This window comes from Porites lutea, chromosome 5 (genome assembly GCF_958299795.1).
Source record: "Porites lutea chromosome 5, jaPorLute2.1, whole genome shotgun sequence".
Classification (NCBI taxonomy): domain Eukaryota; kingdom Metazoa; phylum Cnidaria; class Anthozoa; order Scleractinia; family Poritidae; genus Porites; species Porites lutea.
In genome coordinates, this window is record NC_133205.1 from 1,030,001 (window position 1) to 1,045,000 (window position 15,000).

The following is a 15,000-nucleotide window of genomic DNA, read 5'->3' on the forward strand; positions in this document are numbered from 1 at the left end:
ATCTCCGTGTCTTCGTCGTCTTCATCAGAACTTTCTTCTTCATCTGTATCTACCCTCGCTTTCGATGCAGCCCACACAACACATTTTATAGGGTGCTTGCGCAGCCACTAGGCGGCCTTCTTTTTTGGACTTGACAGGCTTTTGAAGAGGTAATACCTTAGCCTTCGGTCCATAGCCAGCTGATATTCCTCCTTGAATTGAATTTTTTGGTGTGCAGTCATGAACATGGGACATAGATTGAAAAATGACTTGGCTGTTTTGTACTTGACATCGTAGGCTGTGTACCCCCCCTGAGTGAGTATCTTCCAGTCGTCCACATCGAGGGTCGACGGAGTGGCCTTGTCAATGAATATCATCTCGGTGTTCTTGCCAATCATTGCCTTGTTGAACACTTTTTGCTGGGTTACAGTTGCTACGTTGCTGTGGTGAATCAGCCCCAGTATTGGGTAAAACAGGCTTGTCGTTCCGCTGTCGGGCTCACCGACAAGGCATGGCACTCTCTCTTTGTGCTTCTTTTGGTTGAAATTCAGCAGCCTCAAGAAATCTTCGCAAGACAAACCAATCGCGTTTTCTATCAGGCTGTTTTTCAAAGCGTCTTGGAAGTATTTAGGCTGCGGGACTTTGGAGGGATCATAACGCGAGAAAGCCCTGGGAGTCACAAGGCCCATTTCCTCTGCTGGAATTGCGTTGTTCAAGAACCGTCTTTCCGAGACAGACCAACTTTTCTCTTCGTTCACCTCTATGAGGTTGTAGTCGACAATAATGGGACGAATTACTTCACAATCAGGGTCAGCCAGGATATCGATAACTTTTTTCATGTCCCTCAGCAGTCTTGTCTTGAATGACTCATTTGCAGCTAGACTGTTCACAAACGCCTTCACATCACATTTGTAGGAGTAGCTGTAAGTGGCACCTTCACACTATTTATAAACAGTGCCCCTGTAAAGGGCGTATTCCAGCCTCCTCATTGCAATCGAGATATCATTTATGAGGACGTTAAGCTTGTCACCTAGCCGTGGTTCCATGCTGTCACTTGTTCTTTCTTCTTGGAATTCTTGGCTGTTACCATCCAAGCCATAACGATCAATCACTAACTTCGCACCCATCATTTTGTCTATTTCTTCAGAAACAATAGACTTAAACGAGGATTGGATGACACGAACGCTGACTACGTTTTCCGTTCCACATTCCTCCACATCCATTGATTCAGAATCGCTCAAAAACCCCTCCGCCACAGTCAGAAAACACTGCTGGTAGGAAGATGTTACTAGGTCCTGCATAAACTTGTCGTTGTGGTCCTTTAATACTTTGAATAGTTGCTTCATCGCAAGAGATTCTTTGCCTTGTCGACAGGGAGCCTTATTTTGAAAAAGAGAAATAGAAAGTTTGCTTGAGTGAAATAAAATAAAATAAAAAACAAAGTTGAGGCTATACAACGCTTTATTTTGCTATAAGAAAATACTTTGACATGATGAAGAGCCAGGCATGAGAAAATAATTTCATTCAGAATCTTGTGAAAAATTTACCTTGATGTATACTGCAAAGACTAACCGTAAAAAGACAGTATGTTAACTATTCTGCAGATTGTTAGTAATAGTTTAGACTAGGGCGGGGCTAGACATATTTTGCATCCAGCAGGGATACAATTATACTTAAATAAAATCCTACAAATAAACAATCCTAGAAGTATTCCCTGTAAAACTCCTGTAATCACCAACTTGTGAGGAAAACAGAAACCCTTAAAAAAGCTTATTAAATGTTGTTTTACCTTAAATGTTTGTACAACAAAACTCTAGGACGAATGCTATAAAAACTCTGATTTGGAAATAAAATAAAGTTGTTGTTCTCTTTTTTAAAAGATCCGCACGTTTGTAAAAACGATTAATTTATGATGCACGAAGGGAAAACGTACCGTGTTTGCGACTGCATGAACGCCACATTCAAGTAAGGCGCGGTGAATTGTGATGGGATTTGCTGGGGTTCCATTAGGTGTACTCAGCGCAATCCAATAATTTATGGCGGGAAGAGGCTTTTTGTTCACCAAAGCTGGGTGGCTAGAAATCCAGCTTTGGCTTGAAGAACTTGACACTTGACTTGTGAAATGCTCGCTATCGCTTTCCTTTCCGTTATCCTCTAGGTTTTTTTGATTTTTCTTCGTCGCTTTCTTTGGCCCTTCTGTGCCGATAGCACTAAAGAAAAAGGCCACACTTTGTACTCCTGCAAAAAATGATATCGAAATCAGGTTTGCTTATTCAACCGATCAATTCGTAATAAGGATTCATAATTGACATTTTAATTCATTTTGAATACAACCCTTGCAACGCCTTGTCGCAAGCGTCTCGCGTCCTGCACACCTCGTTCCATCCTCTCTGTGGGTCTTCATCGATATTGCATGTACACTTACAACTCACTACACTACATTTGTCCACAACTATTGGACTTAAATAGCACAAAGCAGCTCCTTTAATATTCTCACTGTTCAGTTGGCGACAAGGAAAATTTGCTCTTTGCTCGCTCGTGAAGCGAAAGCATGTCACTTTACTGTGAATAATTATATCAATGAAATTTTCCCAGTAGACAAATTAATTCTGACACCCTTATCCATCGCCCAACCTTAGTCACACAGGGTTATTACGTAATCCAAAATGTGATAATTGACAATTATTACTGAAGACTATTTGAGATAAATTAGCGACTTGATCCCGTTTCCGTGAAATCCGTGAAATCTGCAAAATCCTATGACAGAAAAACCTTCTTTGTGCTGAATTCCAGCTACTGAAATCCACATGAACTGCTAGTTTTACCCTCAAAAAGAAATAAAAACAATAATATCAATAATAATAATAATTATTATTATTATTATTAAAATAATAATAAAATAATAATAATTATTATTATTTTTATTATGATTGTTATTATATATCTTATCCGCCTTTTCCGTGAAATCCGTTGTATTCAGCCCAAAAGTAGAGTTTCTTCTTTGATACTTTAATTAAAATTCTTATTTCCTTTAAGTCCAAGAAATCCGTATTGTCCACTCTTATGGAATACAACGCTGGTGTCCGTCAATGTCAATTATAATTTTATTCCGGTGGAAGGTTTTCCGGATTTGGCGGATTTATTTGATTTTTTTCTCTATTTTACTCAATGTGTTTTAGAAACAGGAGAGTGACGTATGCGTTTGTTTTGATTTAACCTCAAAATTCTCAATGAACGATACAACCAGTATTATGAAGTAAGATCGCCCCGGGTAAACACTTGTTTGCTGATATAAATTTAAGGCTAACATTTCTTCATACAGTATAGGAACAACCGTTCCTTTCAATGGCCGTGCCTCTCACGAGGAACGCTTTCGCGGAAAAACGTACAGATTTATTTGCAGTTTCTAGCAAAAGATCTGAGAATGTGCTTTTTAGCTTTTTTCTGCATAAAACTCAAAACATATAGTTTTAGAAAGATCTTTGCAGTAGTTAGGATTATTTTAAGGCTTCAAAACAAGGGAACTGAATTTTTGGGAAACGATCATTATCATCATCTGATCATAATCATGAGCGGCAACAGCAGCAGAAGCATCATCATCATCAGTACCATCTTTATTATCATCACATCAACATCTTCACCATTATCACTATCATCATCATCATCATCATTACAAAACCATTTTCATCATCATTATCATCATCATCGTCGTCGTCATGTTGAACATGTTGAAAACAAGGTGGAATGTATGCCAGATTCGGTGGGACACCATTGTTATTTTATTTTACAATGTACAAAAGCGCTCCAGTTTAAAAAAAGGGCTAAATTTTAATATTAATAATATTAATAAAATTACTTCACAGTCGAAACTATATATTGATTGCAATGATTGCGGCACAGTATATGTATTTTGATTACTAAATCACATTTACAAGTTGTTGAACTTTCTACAAACGCGAACATTAATTCCCAGTAAGCAAAATCGCGAAAAGCAAAAAAGTATATATATATTCCCGCAAAATACCAGCTCTGGAATCAATCGCCCATCCCCAAACAAAGAAAAAGGAAGCAGGACATGCACCTGAAAGTCTCTGGTTACCATTCACCAGAAATGAGTGCTAGCCAGTGAAGTGGAAAGGCTGGTATTCAGTGTTTGCATGAATACCCAATTTTTCACTTTTTATTTCAACTGCATGACTAAATAGCCCGGCTGAACAAGGCTACACATGATACCTGTGATTTGCATTACCATACTTTCCCCGAACAAACGTCCAGAAAAAAAAATCTGGACCGGAAATTTTGGAAATTAGGAAGAGTTGCTTATCTGCCCATGGGGGGAGTTGCTTATCTGCCCATGGAAACTGACGTTGATGGAGACAATTTAAAAATTTTAAATGCGCCGGGGTTTCGATGGGTTGTCCAGGGTATGTTAAAGTATCGAGACCCTCGTTCGAGTTGATCGGCACCAGCCTCGACTTTAGAAATAGAAAGAGTGCATTTTTATGCTATTATCAAACTGCCACCAATTTCTTTCACTCTGCACAGAACGCAAGAACTTACTGGATTTTGAAGTCGCGTTGACGTAAGTGCCTGCGTGGGTATGAATAAATACTGAGACTAATTAGACGAAGCGAGTGTGACTCACGCAGTCGATTCCTTATTTTACAGTTATGGTCCAGAATGAAAGCAACGCTTTGAAAAACACACTATTTTAGCTTACCTGTATCGTTTAAGCAACACAATGACAACAAATCACTACATAAATGAGCCAAAATTGTCATTTATCTATCTCGAATCTATCGCGTGATGCCTTGTTGTTTGTGACCTAAATTTTAGGTCAGATTGCAATTTTATGGAAATTTAGACGGGGCTCGCTCAAAACCTTTACAAGATCCCAGAAAAACAAAACTGTAACTTTTAAGGACTGTATTTCAGGAATTTATGGTAGCAATCTCAACGATTTTCAGGCACTAACACATAACTTTCCATCGCGATGATTTAACCCTACTTTTGCATGTCCTTGAAGGGCTGTAATGTTTTCTTCAAATTTCGAGTTTATTTCTTACAGAAATAACCCGAGAGGAAAACTATCCATATGTTTTAATAAAACAATGCCCCTACTGAATAGTTATGGTAAAAGAAGACTGGCTGCTATGGTTAAGATCGAACACGACTGTTTTGAACATAGTGAAATTTTGAGCTGGCGCGTAGGCAAATACGGCAAAATTATTGTTAACGGTTTATTTCAAAAGAAAAGCATATTTCAAAAAACTAGTTCCATTTTACTGAAGGTAGTACATTAGCCTTTCCCTGGACGAAAAATGAGCCGAATCAATTTTTTGACTGTGGCCACGAATTTTAGATTTTTGTTTGATTTTTACTGACATTCACTCTTAATGTCGCGGATCTGCTTCTCCTGAAAACGTTTTGTTCCACCATTTTCGTTTCCTGTTTTTATCTCACGTATTTTATGGAACATTAGCCTGTTTCAGGCTCCGAGATAGTCGGGTCCACTGAACTGAGGGAGCGTGAACATGAAAATAAAACGGGAGGAAACTGGGAGAGGAGGGGCTATCCCTTCCTTTTTCTTTTTCCCGCTCCGCCAACTTTTCGCGTGCCTTTCTGGAACAGGCTAATGGTATATGTGTGAAAATCTTCATTTTGAATCGGTATAGTCAAGAGAGAATGAGCTCTCTCTTGGTATAGTATATTTCAAAGAGCTACTCAACGAGCAAGATAACTATTGACTGACAACATCCAGATCAAGGGGCACGCGCAGTGTCAACTATTACTAGTAATACTCTAGAGAACTGTTTCTTTTAAATTTCGTCTTATTCTCGTCCTTATGTACGCATAAGTTTAAAAAGTTTAAGTTTAAACTTATTAAACTTCTACTTATGAAAAGACAAAGGGTCAAGTTTCCCGGTGACCTCTATTAGGAAAACAAAACACACAAGCTGAAGAGGTCTATTAACGGGCCTGAAAAGCTGTTGTCGTTTACATTAAAGCTCGAAGTTTCAGTAGGTTTACAAATAATATGATAAAACTGTCAGTATATAATTTGAATATTTGATTTCGGGCCCGCAAAGTTACCGGGACTTTCGAGAAACGGGCCCCGGCATAGCCCCTTGGCGTTCTCGGCTCGGTCAATCCTGGGCCGGGTTGTTGTTCCAACCTCGTCCCCAGAGCGCTTTTCCCTGGCTTTGGAGGTGGGGTAGATTGCGAGCAGTCCCTTAGGATGGTCACGCGAGCGAGGAAAGTGCGAGCGAGAAAATCGAGCGAAGCGAGCGAAAGCCGAGGGGAAGCTCGGCCAATTCGCTCTCTCCAGTCCTGGCAAGCTTAGACTTGACTGACTGAAGAGGGACTGCTCGCAGTCTAGAGGTGGGGCGGAAAAAGGCCCGGGCATCGGCCGGCCAATCCGTCATTTTGATTGGTTGATTGATTTAGGTAATTCATGTAAGAAAATGGCAAAATGAAAATAATTTATGCATTACACCGAGATCGAAATGGCGGAAAGTACGTCCACTACAACGAAGATTTTTGCAAGAAATCCAGTGGTGGTTCTCATGAGAGTCGCTACATACTTTGAATATTCAGCAAGGCCGGCTTATCTAAAGATCTGTATTCAAAAGTTTATAAAACCTGTCGTATAAGAATTTCTGAGGACAATACGAGGTCAGCAGTGTTATGTAGGAGTGGGGTTACAGTCGTAGACAAGATGGACTAGTTTTTTCGGAAGACTCAATGAAATCTGTAGACATAACGCCTGGTCTAAGCTCAGAATATTCTGTAAAGCGATGCGTTGAACTTTTACCGTCTTCGTATCAGCCGTCGAAGCGTCCATCAAAGGATATGTCACTCGAAAGCTTCGATGTGAATGAACCGCAATAAAAGGGGTGATAGGCCAACACGACTTTTACTTCATGCCAAAATGATGCTTGTTATCATAAGTTATTTTTGTCTGCTGGTAGATTATGCTCTAGAAGGTTTTACATTTTCACTGAGCAAATGTGATTTTAGCCGCTTGTTTCACACTTAGTGGTCATGGCACACACTTCGATTTACCGTGGTTTTTGTTTCTGGTGGGCAGGATTCCCTCTGATGCAAGAGCAGTTTCTTTGACCTCTTTTCAAGCGTAAAGCTTTTTATTACGGTTGAATAAGGGTTCTAATTTTCTCCAAAGTGCCTTTTGGAGCTGAATAACTAAGCGATTTTCTTTAGTCCGTGAATGTAATGTTGTATCACGCTGGTCCCAGTTTGTTAGTTTTCTTATAAGCTTTCCAGGATGTTAAATTATACGGATAGTGATTTACAAGTCCAAATTTGGATTGTTTTAATTTGTTATTGCCACTTTGTGATCAGGCAAGACCATGGTTTTGGTTCGCCACGCGAACCTCATTAGTTGTCGGGTTGGCTTTGTGCTTAGTTGCTTGTACAATTAGAGTAACTTTAGTTGTTCTTTATCGTGGCGAGAACGGTACAGCCGTGAAATAGCATCGACTTGCCAGATCCAGTTGGGAAGACTCCAATAACATCCTAGCCTTTCAGGATACACTCGAAACACTTTACTTGAAGAGGTTTAAAATTAAGTGATGGAAAGTTACCGTTTCAGGGAAAATCCGACCCGGCGAAGCACTGATAAAGACTCTGGTCTAACGCCATCTTCAATGTTTTATTTATCGTATACGATCGTATGCTAATTTAGTACACCCACAAATTCTGGGTGACTAGTCGATGCCAGGGCCTTTTCCCGCCCCAACCCCAAAGCCAGGGAAAAAGCTCCCTGGGGACGAGGTTGGGGTTGTTCAAAGCAGGGTTAAGATAACTCAGGGTTAGTGCGAAGTATAAATTCAGATATGAAAACTTAAAAAGCAAATTCAGTTTATTTCTTTTTGCCTGCAATGTAATGAATTGATGCTCTATCAAGAATAGTGAAAATTGTCCGGGAAAATGCTTTTGAGCAAACGAATAAGAAACCAAGATTAAACTTTAATCCTGAGTTAGCGCTAATCGGCTTTCGACCAACTGGGTCTTGGACTCTACCGTGAACTGTGACGTCACCGAGAGAGACTCTCTCGTTCTTTCCCAGACTTCGCGCGGACAACGGGCAAGATAGGACGCCTAGGGACTAGGCTGGAGTCCCAGGGCTTTTCTCTTGGACTCTGGGAGGGTTCCATCCAAGATATACGTGAGAAAGGCCCTGAAGATGGCTCACACGACAGCCGGGACATAAGGGGCAGTTCTAACCTAGTGGGCATAACTTGAATTTCTCTTTCTTCAGGTTGAATGTGTCTTCATGACTGATGGACTCATAACAAACCGAACTCAACGTAACCTTATTTTAAACGAAAAGGATGAATACAAGGATATTAAGCTTCAGCTTCTCAAAGGAGGCCGTGGGCAGTTTGGATTCCGCTTCCTTAACCAAATCAAATGGGCAGCGGCGAAATTTAACTTTCAGTACCTACTTAGAATCGATGATGACTACTTCCTGTGTTTAAAAAGGCTTCTTTCTGAGCTTCCATTGAGGCCGAAACAAAATCTAGTCTGGGGATTTTTCCACTGTCAAGCAGGAATCACATGGCTGGATGAAGCATTTATGATATTCTCTGAAGATATCATTCAAAAGTTCTTGGCGCAGAACCAAAGCTCGATGTTGTGTCATCCACATGCGGACCAACAAGTCATGTTGTGGCTGAGCAATATTCTACACAAAACATACTTCCACGATACTAGGTTACATCATGCGCCTCCAGCGTCATTTGTTGCTCGATTTAGTAGCATCTCGAATGTTTGTGACTCCCATTTGGGCGCGCATGGAGCATACGGTAAGACCATGTATTATCTCGGGCTGAGGGCTAATGACAGCAGTAAAGACGTTTCAGCTATTCCTGTTTTTGCAAGATTTTGTAACAACACAAAGTTTGATCACCGTGTATTTAATCCTGAGTGGCGATATGAACCCAAGCCCTGCAAAGGTAACCCAACATGGAACTTGGGAAATGAAATGTGGCTTGGTAAAGAAGCTGGTCAAGGAGTGTAGCCTGAAATTAATTTTTTAAAAAAACTAAAAGCGATAGAGGGCCGTGTTTTACAGGATGTCAAAGAATGGAATTTCGTTGTCCCGTTTTTAATTCACTGGTGGTGAAATTGATACTGTTATGGCTATTTGGACACTTTTAAGACTGCTGTTAAAACTCATTTTTTCACTTTAGCTTTTAAATAGATTTAATTGTAAATGGCTTTTGTAATAGGGTTTTTATTATTATTATTATTTATTTATTTATTTATTTTTATTTATAGTTTTTAATACTTTTTATTGTAGTTTTTAATAGTTTCTTATGCTTTAGTCACCTTTAATATAAATTTAATATAACAATATTGTAAAGCACAACCGAATATATTCATATGGAGGTTTGCGCTATATAAATGTAAATTATTATTATTATTACTATTCAAATGCTGCAAGAACCTTTAGCACAGTGACGTTAAACAGTGAAAGTATCATCAACGCGCCGAAACCAAACTAAAAGAGAAGGATAAAATTTGCCGTTCATGACCTATCTAGTTCTTTTAAACTTTAAGAAGAGAGTTACCGACAGGTATTCAGCTAGTATTTCGAATAAAGTTTGATGGAAGTTGTAGTTATTTTGCGTAAAGTTGGTGAGTTTATGATTTTTCGCCTGTTGTATAGTTCGCCGCGTATTACAAATTTTTCCAGTACCTTATTGTGGCCTTTAAAAACTGATTTACACCCAGTCCCGTTTTAACTTAGCAAATAGCTATTTCTTAGGTTATAGGTGAATCCTTTTTCACACCTGTAATGCTTTTTTTTTTGCCTCATTAACATATGCTTATCGTTATTTGATGAAGCTAATAAAATAAAATTTCTATTATTGAAAGAGCATACCAGTTTCAGTTATCTCTGAAAATTTGAGCCCGATACACCGAATAGTTCTAGAGAAAAACCCCAAAATTGACAAAGAATGTATGAGCTCATGAACTGCTCATGACTGCTTGCAGTCCGCCTTTTCTCTTAAAATCCGTCTAGTTCTTTTCTCAGCCAGCGCGATTGCAAACCACAACGTTATGTTACAATAAGGGTTACGCCCTCGTTTATTGCGGCTTGGCGTGCTTGGGTTTCGCGTGCAGTAACTTTGCAAAGAAAAATAAGAGACTGTTTGCAGTCTATTAGGACCTAGCTTTAAAACCTAAGCTTGCTGTTTAAAGAATTCCTCGAACCTCTCGTGGTTCCTGTCATGAAGAGACAAAGGTGACAAAATCTTTCTAAAAGCGTCGGAAGTCAGATCTGTTGCTTGACCAATCGGTGCAGCCTGGCTCCGAAGGAAGGGTCTTTTGTTTTTCGACGAGCAGACGACTCGTAAAGTAAATGTACGAGGCGTCGTTTTCTCCTCGTCTCCCAAACAAAAAGGGAAGAAGGACTCCTGTGGGAAAGAAGACACCGAGCGCATAACCCGGTGGGGTACTTCCTCATAAGAGGCTAAAGGGGATGTGCCGCTGGATGGGGTCGCATTTTCACGACTGAATTGACTATTTAACAATTATTCCTCGATCCCGAATGGGCTCTGGGTCAATAGCCCATGAGGCCGAAGTAAAATCCAACTAGCTGGTCAAAATGTCCAGACAAAACAACTTTAGCTGGTTAAAGCTAGACTTTAATCCTTTTTTTGCCGCCAAAAAGCCGGCGCTTTCGATTCTAGTGGGCTATAACATATTGCCTAGTAGTAGCTCAACCAATCAGAACGCAGCACTGATAATGGACCACTAGTTGGATTTTGCTAAAATGGGGTAGCTTTTCAATAGAGTTTCTAGAATGGAGTCGCACATTTTCGGAGTTTTGGGGTGGGAAAGTTCCAGGGGCGGATCTAGGGGGAGGGTGCAGGGGGTGCGCACCCCCCCCCCCCCCCCGATGACCTGCGGCCTTCTGATTAACACTGTGCAGTCCCTTCACAGTCATACAAAATGTGCTGTATCGTTAAAAATGTATTCTCAGCAGTTCACATTATGTTATTTCCTAGTCAAAAGCCCTCTTTTTCGTATTCGCTTTTAAAATTTTTTACGTCATCAGTCAGTTAGTGGTGCACCCCCTCCTAAGAAAAATCCTGGATCCGCCTCTGAGTTCTTCATATTTACGGTTAGCAAACGTACCACGATGTTTGCACTGTAGGGGAAAAGTAAAGTGTTCTTCATTTAATTTAAAAAATGTGTCAATTCATTTTAGGATGACCTATTTAAAGGAATAATAAGGTAGAAACATGAATAAAAAGTGACTAAATTGGGATCGTGAAAATAACATTTTCCCAAAAGTGACGAAGATGATTGAAGATAATTGGCCACAGAAGACTATAATGATGTAGGGGCTCTGAGAGGCCAGCAGCACTTTTCCCGGGACGCATAAGAGGATCGCCCAAAACGCAGCGCGAAGAAATGATTTAAAACGGCTTTGAAAACACCGTGACTTGTGGTGCAGTGGGACATTTATTGGGCCTTATGGAATTGCATGGTGAGTTTTCATTCGAGGTTCGCGTAGGTCAACAACACCGAAGAACCGAAACACTGAACCACAAAATTGTATAAAATGGCGACGAATTAAGCCCAAATTACACAACAATAATTCACAGACAGGTGATTAAAGTTTTGTTTCCACATTCATGACATAGAAGTAGAGATATTACATCGTTTAAGTAGTAAATGTCCAATCACGACACAGGCGGCCCAGACGTAGTATGTGTCACTGAATGAATATATTAATATTCACATGGACAAATTAATGCGATGAGTCGTCGAAACTCCAATGAACTAAAATAGTCCAAAAATCAAAATATAACAAAGCAAAGCTAAGATACCTTTAACTGAACGTATCCTTGTCTTTCCTGGCCGGTTAAAGTGGCATTTTGTTGAGTTTTGCAATTGTAGGTACTATCCACTAAAGAAGAATTAAAGGCTGGCTACAAAACAAGCGGACCATATCCATGCACCTTCACGCGAAGCGCTATAAATTCGAGAATAATCGACGAATCCGCTCCAAATAGTCAGGTCTCTAAGGGTCAGGATTGTTACAGAGTTGACAAAAGCACCAAACTTTGCACAGCGATAGCTTATTGCAGTACCATGAATATTAGAGGGGGTGCCCACCGCAAATATGCCACTGAAGCGTGCTAAACAGGATTTAATTATTGTAAATTTCACCTGCTGGGGTCCCTGTGGTGTTTTGATTGAAAATTGTTATTTAATACCTTAAATCACTCTGAATTCTATTCTCAGGTTGTAAACAACAATTTCACTCGAACATCTGGCATTCCCATCCATTTTTGCTTATTGATTGTACAATTAAGTTGATTATTACTGTGCCCTTAAAGCAAGTCCACAGTCCGCCCACATTTTCATAAGTCATTTCTAAGATGGCCTCGTCTTTGCTTCATAACTTGCAAGTACTAAGCTTCTGGGGTCTCTTCTCCTTTTCTAATGTATTTCAATTAGAGGAGGCCTTATTGTGTGGCTTAAGCCTTATTTATCAAGTATTACTTGTCATTACATGTCACTTTAAGCTGAAGAAAGCAAACAAAATTTCAGAAAAAAGAAATTGTCAAAGAGTCTGTTGTATCACATATTATCAGGGATTTATGACAGCTATTCATGAAGAACAAATAACGAAATGACAGAACCCAAAATAGTTCTTTCCTAGGGAGGTAATTAATTTTTCAGCTTAACATAGGCCTGGATGCCTTTCAGTCTCTCTTTATCCAGTTATCTGCTGGACGCAAGTGCATGTTTTGACAGAGAAGCAAGCACCGTGGCACAAGTCATATCATTTACAATTTCCGCAGTTTGTCTAAGCTTTACAAAGCAAAAACAAACAAAGAAGAATCTGGTCTCATAAACGAAAAAAAGAAACAAGTTAGCCCAAGGTTCAAAAAACAGCACAGTTTATCATGAAGCCTCTACATTTGGCACTGAAGCACTCATGTCCAAAAATAATAACAGCTTATCAAGTTGTAAAAGTGAGACTCAAGAGGTACAAGATTGACTCAAATGATAAATGGTGAATAGTTTAATTGCTGAAACTGTAGAAAGGGGGCCGGGCTAACTTTTAGGGCCTGTTTACATGGAGGAAGGGGACCCCAGGTAGGAATGGTAACCCACTTAGGTGGGGTAACCCGCCTGTCCATATAATCTCTCATTTTAATTTGATCACGTTTACATGATAGGTGGGGTCACCCTTCAAGGTGGGTAGCCCGGTCTGCCACACCAGGTAACCCTCTCAGCTGAGGTCAAATTTTGCCATGTCAACGTTTCAAGGTGAGGAAACCCAGGCTAGTCGGGGTCGGATTCGAGCGACATCAAATTCGTGCAAAATTCACTTTGGCGCTGGGTGGCTTCACATAATTATTGAAGGTAACAATAGAAAGCCACAACGCTGAAGGTTGCAGCAAGAGCAGCAATTGAGCGTAGACGTGGTTTGCCAGCATTTTTCTTGTTTACATGGTTAGCGACCATTCATATAATCTTGAGAAACTGCACCCCAGGATGGCGGGGTTGTAAGATTGCATGTAAAGGAGGGTTATTTTTTTACCCCACCTAAGCAGGTTACCTCACCTACCTGGGGTCCCCCACCTTTATGTTAACGGGCCCTAAGTCTCAGGAACCGTGAAACTGGTAATAAACGGTATACCTAACCCGGAACTAGCTGTGATACTACCGGCCATCTTCAAGAACGTCAGCATAGCAGCCAAAGAAGCCACTATATCGGGGTAAAACGAATATCAGATTGCGGTTGTTTCATGCGTCTTGTTTTGTGACTTTTCTTGTGTTCGTTTTTGTCACCATCTCTAAATATCAATCATGTTCAAAACACCCCTACTAACAAAATATTTCGTAAAGCTCTTTAGAATGATATTCTGCAATAAAAACAAGGTGTGACGAGGAGCCGATTTCTAGGCTCCTGGTGTGGCAACATAGGCATAAGTGAATGCAAAGTTTTGCAGTATGTAATCTGTCAAAAATATGTTTGAGTGGTCAAAGTTGGGGCTGATGGGCTTCTTTATCATGACCACTCCATTATTAGAAGGGACCAGGCCATAATTATTGTTGACCCTTGCTTTTTTGGTATTTTATGTAATTTTCCACAGCATTATTTTGTGAAAAGTTGGTAACTGAATTGCTCTTGAGGAATTCATGATCGTAAGATTTCGTAACCACGGGGTATTCGCCTAATTGCATCAAACAAATGACATTCATTTTCATAAATGATGCATCATTGGTTGGCTAAAAGAGGCCTTGTTCCTGTAAATTTCAGCTCTTCTGAAGTTAGTTTGTTTGTAAATTGTAACGCACGCGACGACCTTCCTTTTTTTTGAAAGATCGTGTAGACCTACCATTAACACTCTGGTCCAAGGGCTCTGAAGTGAATGAGCCGCTTACAGGTGTATAGGCATGCAGGGACCTCATACACTTCTTTTTAAATGCAAATGTGCAAAAAATAAAGAGTGTTAAAAATTCCTGGAGAGGCATGTTTTACAATTTCGTACCCAGGGCTTAATAAAAAGGTAGAACAAGGTAAAGCGACCATATTTTACGTCAATAACTCGTGACAGTAATAATTAGTGATAAACTTGAAGTCGACAGTGCGCTCCTTTTACCCCCTTCTCTCCATTAATTCTCCGTTTTAAGGGTATTTAAAGCTAGTCAAAGCTAGACAGAAAAAAGAGAAGTTGAAATAAGGAGGTGTTGACACCGGGCTCGAACTCGGGACCTCTCGCCCCGAAGGCTGCGCACTAACCAACTGTGCCACCCTTGCTCCTCCTTTTTCCCCTGAGGACGAGGTTGACATGTTTTAATCATTATCTCAAGGACAGGGTTACCAACGAAGCAAATTATAATCTAATCTTAGCTGCCAATTACAAAGTGGGCGTGTTGTCAGTTACCGTTCATGAGGTCGTTCATGTGGCATGTCAAACTTTAACGATTCTATCGTTTAGGATGTGATACATTTGAGTTTTA

The 15,000-nt window shown here is 40.1% G+C and overlaps 1 protein-coding gene across 1 annotated transcript in view; it reads left to right on the top strand.

Moving 5' to 3' along the window:
* LOC140937600 (beta-1,3-galactosyltransferase sqv-2-like) overlaps positions 1-9,143 on the top strand; it is a 14,716-nt gene extending 5,573 nt beyond the window's left edge. Inside the window, exon 2 of the mRNA XM_073387147.1 lies at positions 8,261-9,143. Coding sequence (XP_073243248.1) covers positions 8,261-9,022 — 762 coding nt within the window. The 3' untranslated portion in view covers positions 9,023-9,143. The remainder of the gene's footprint in view (positions 1-8,260) is intronic.
* The last annotated feature ends 5,857 nt before the right edge of the window (positions 9,144-15,000 follow it).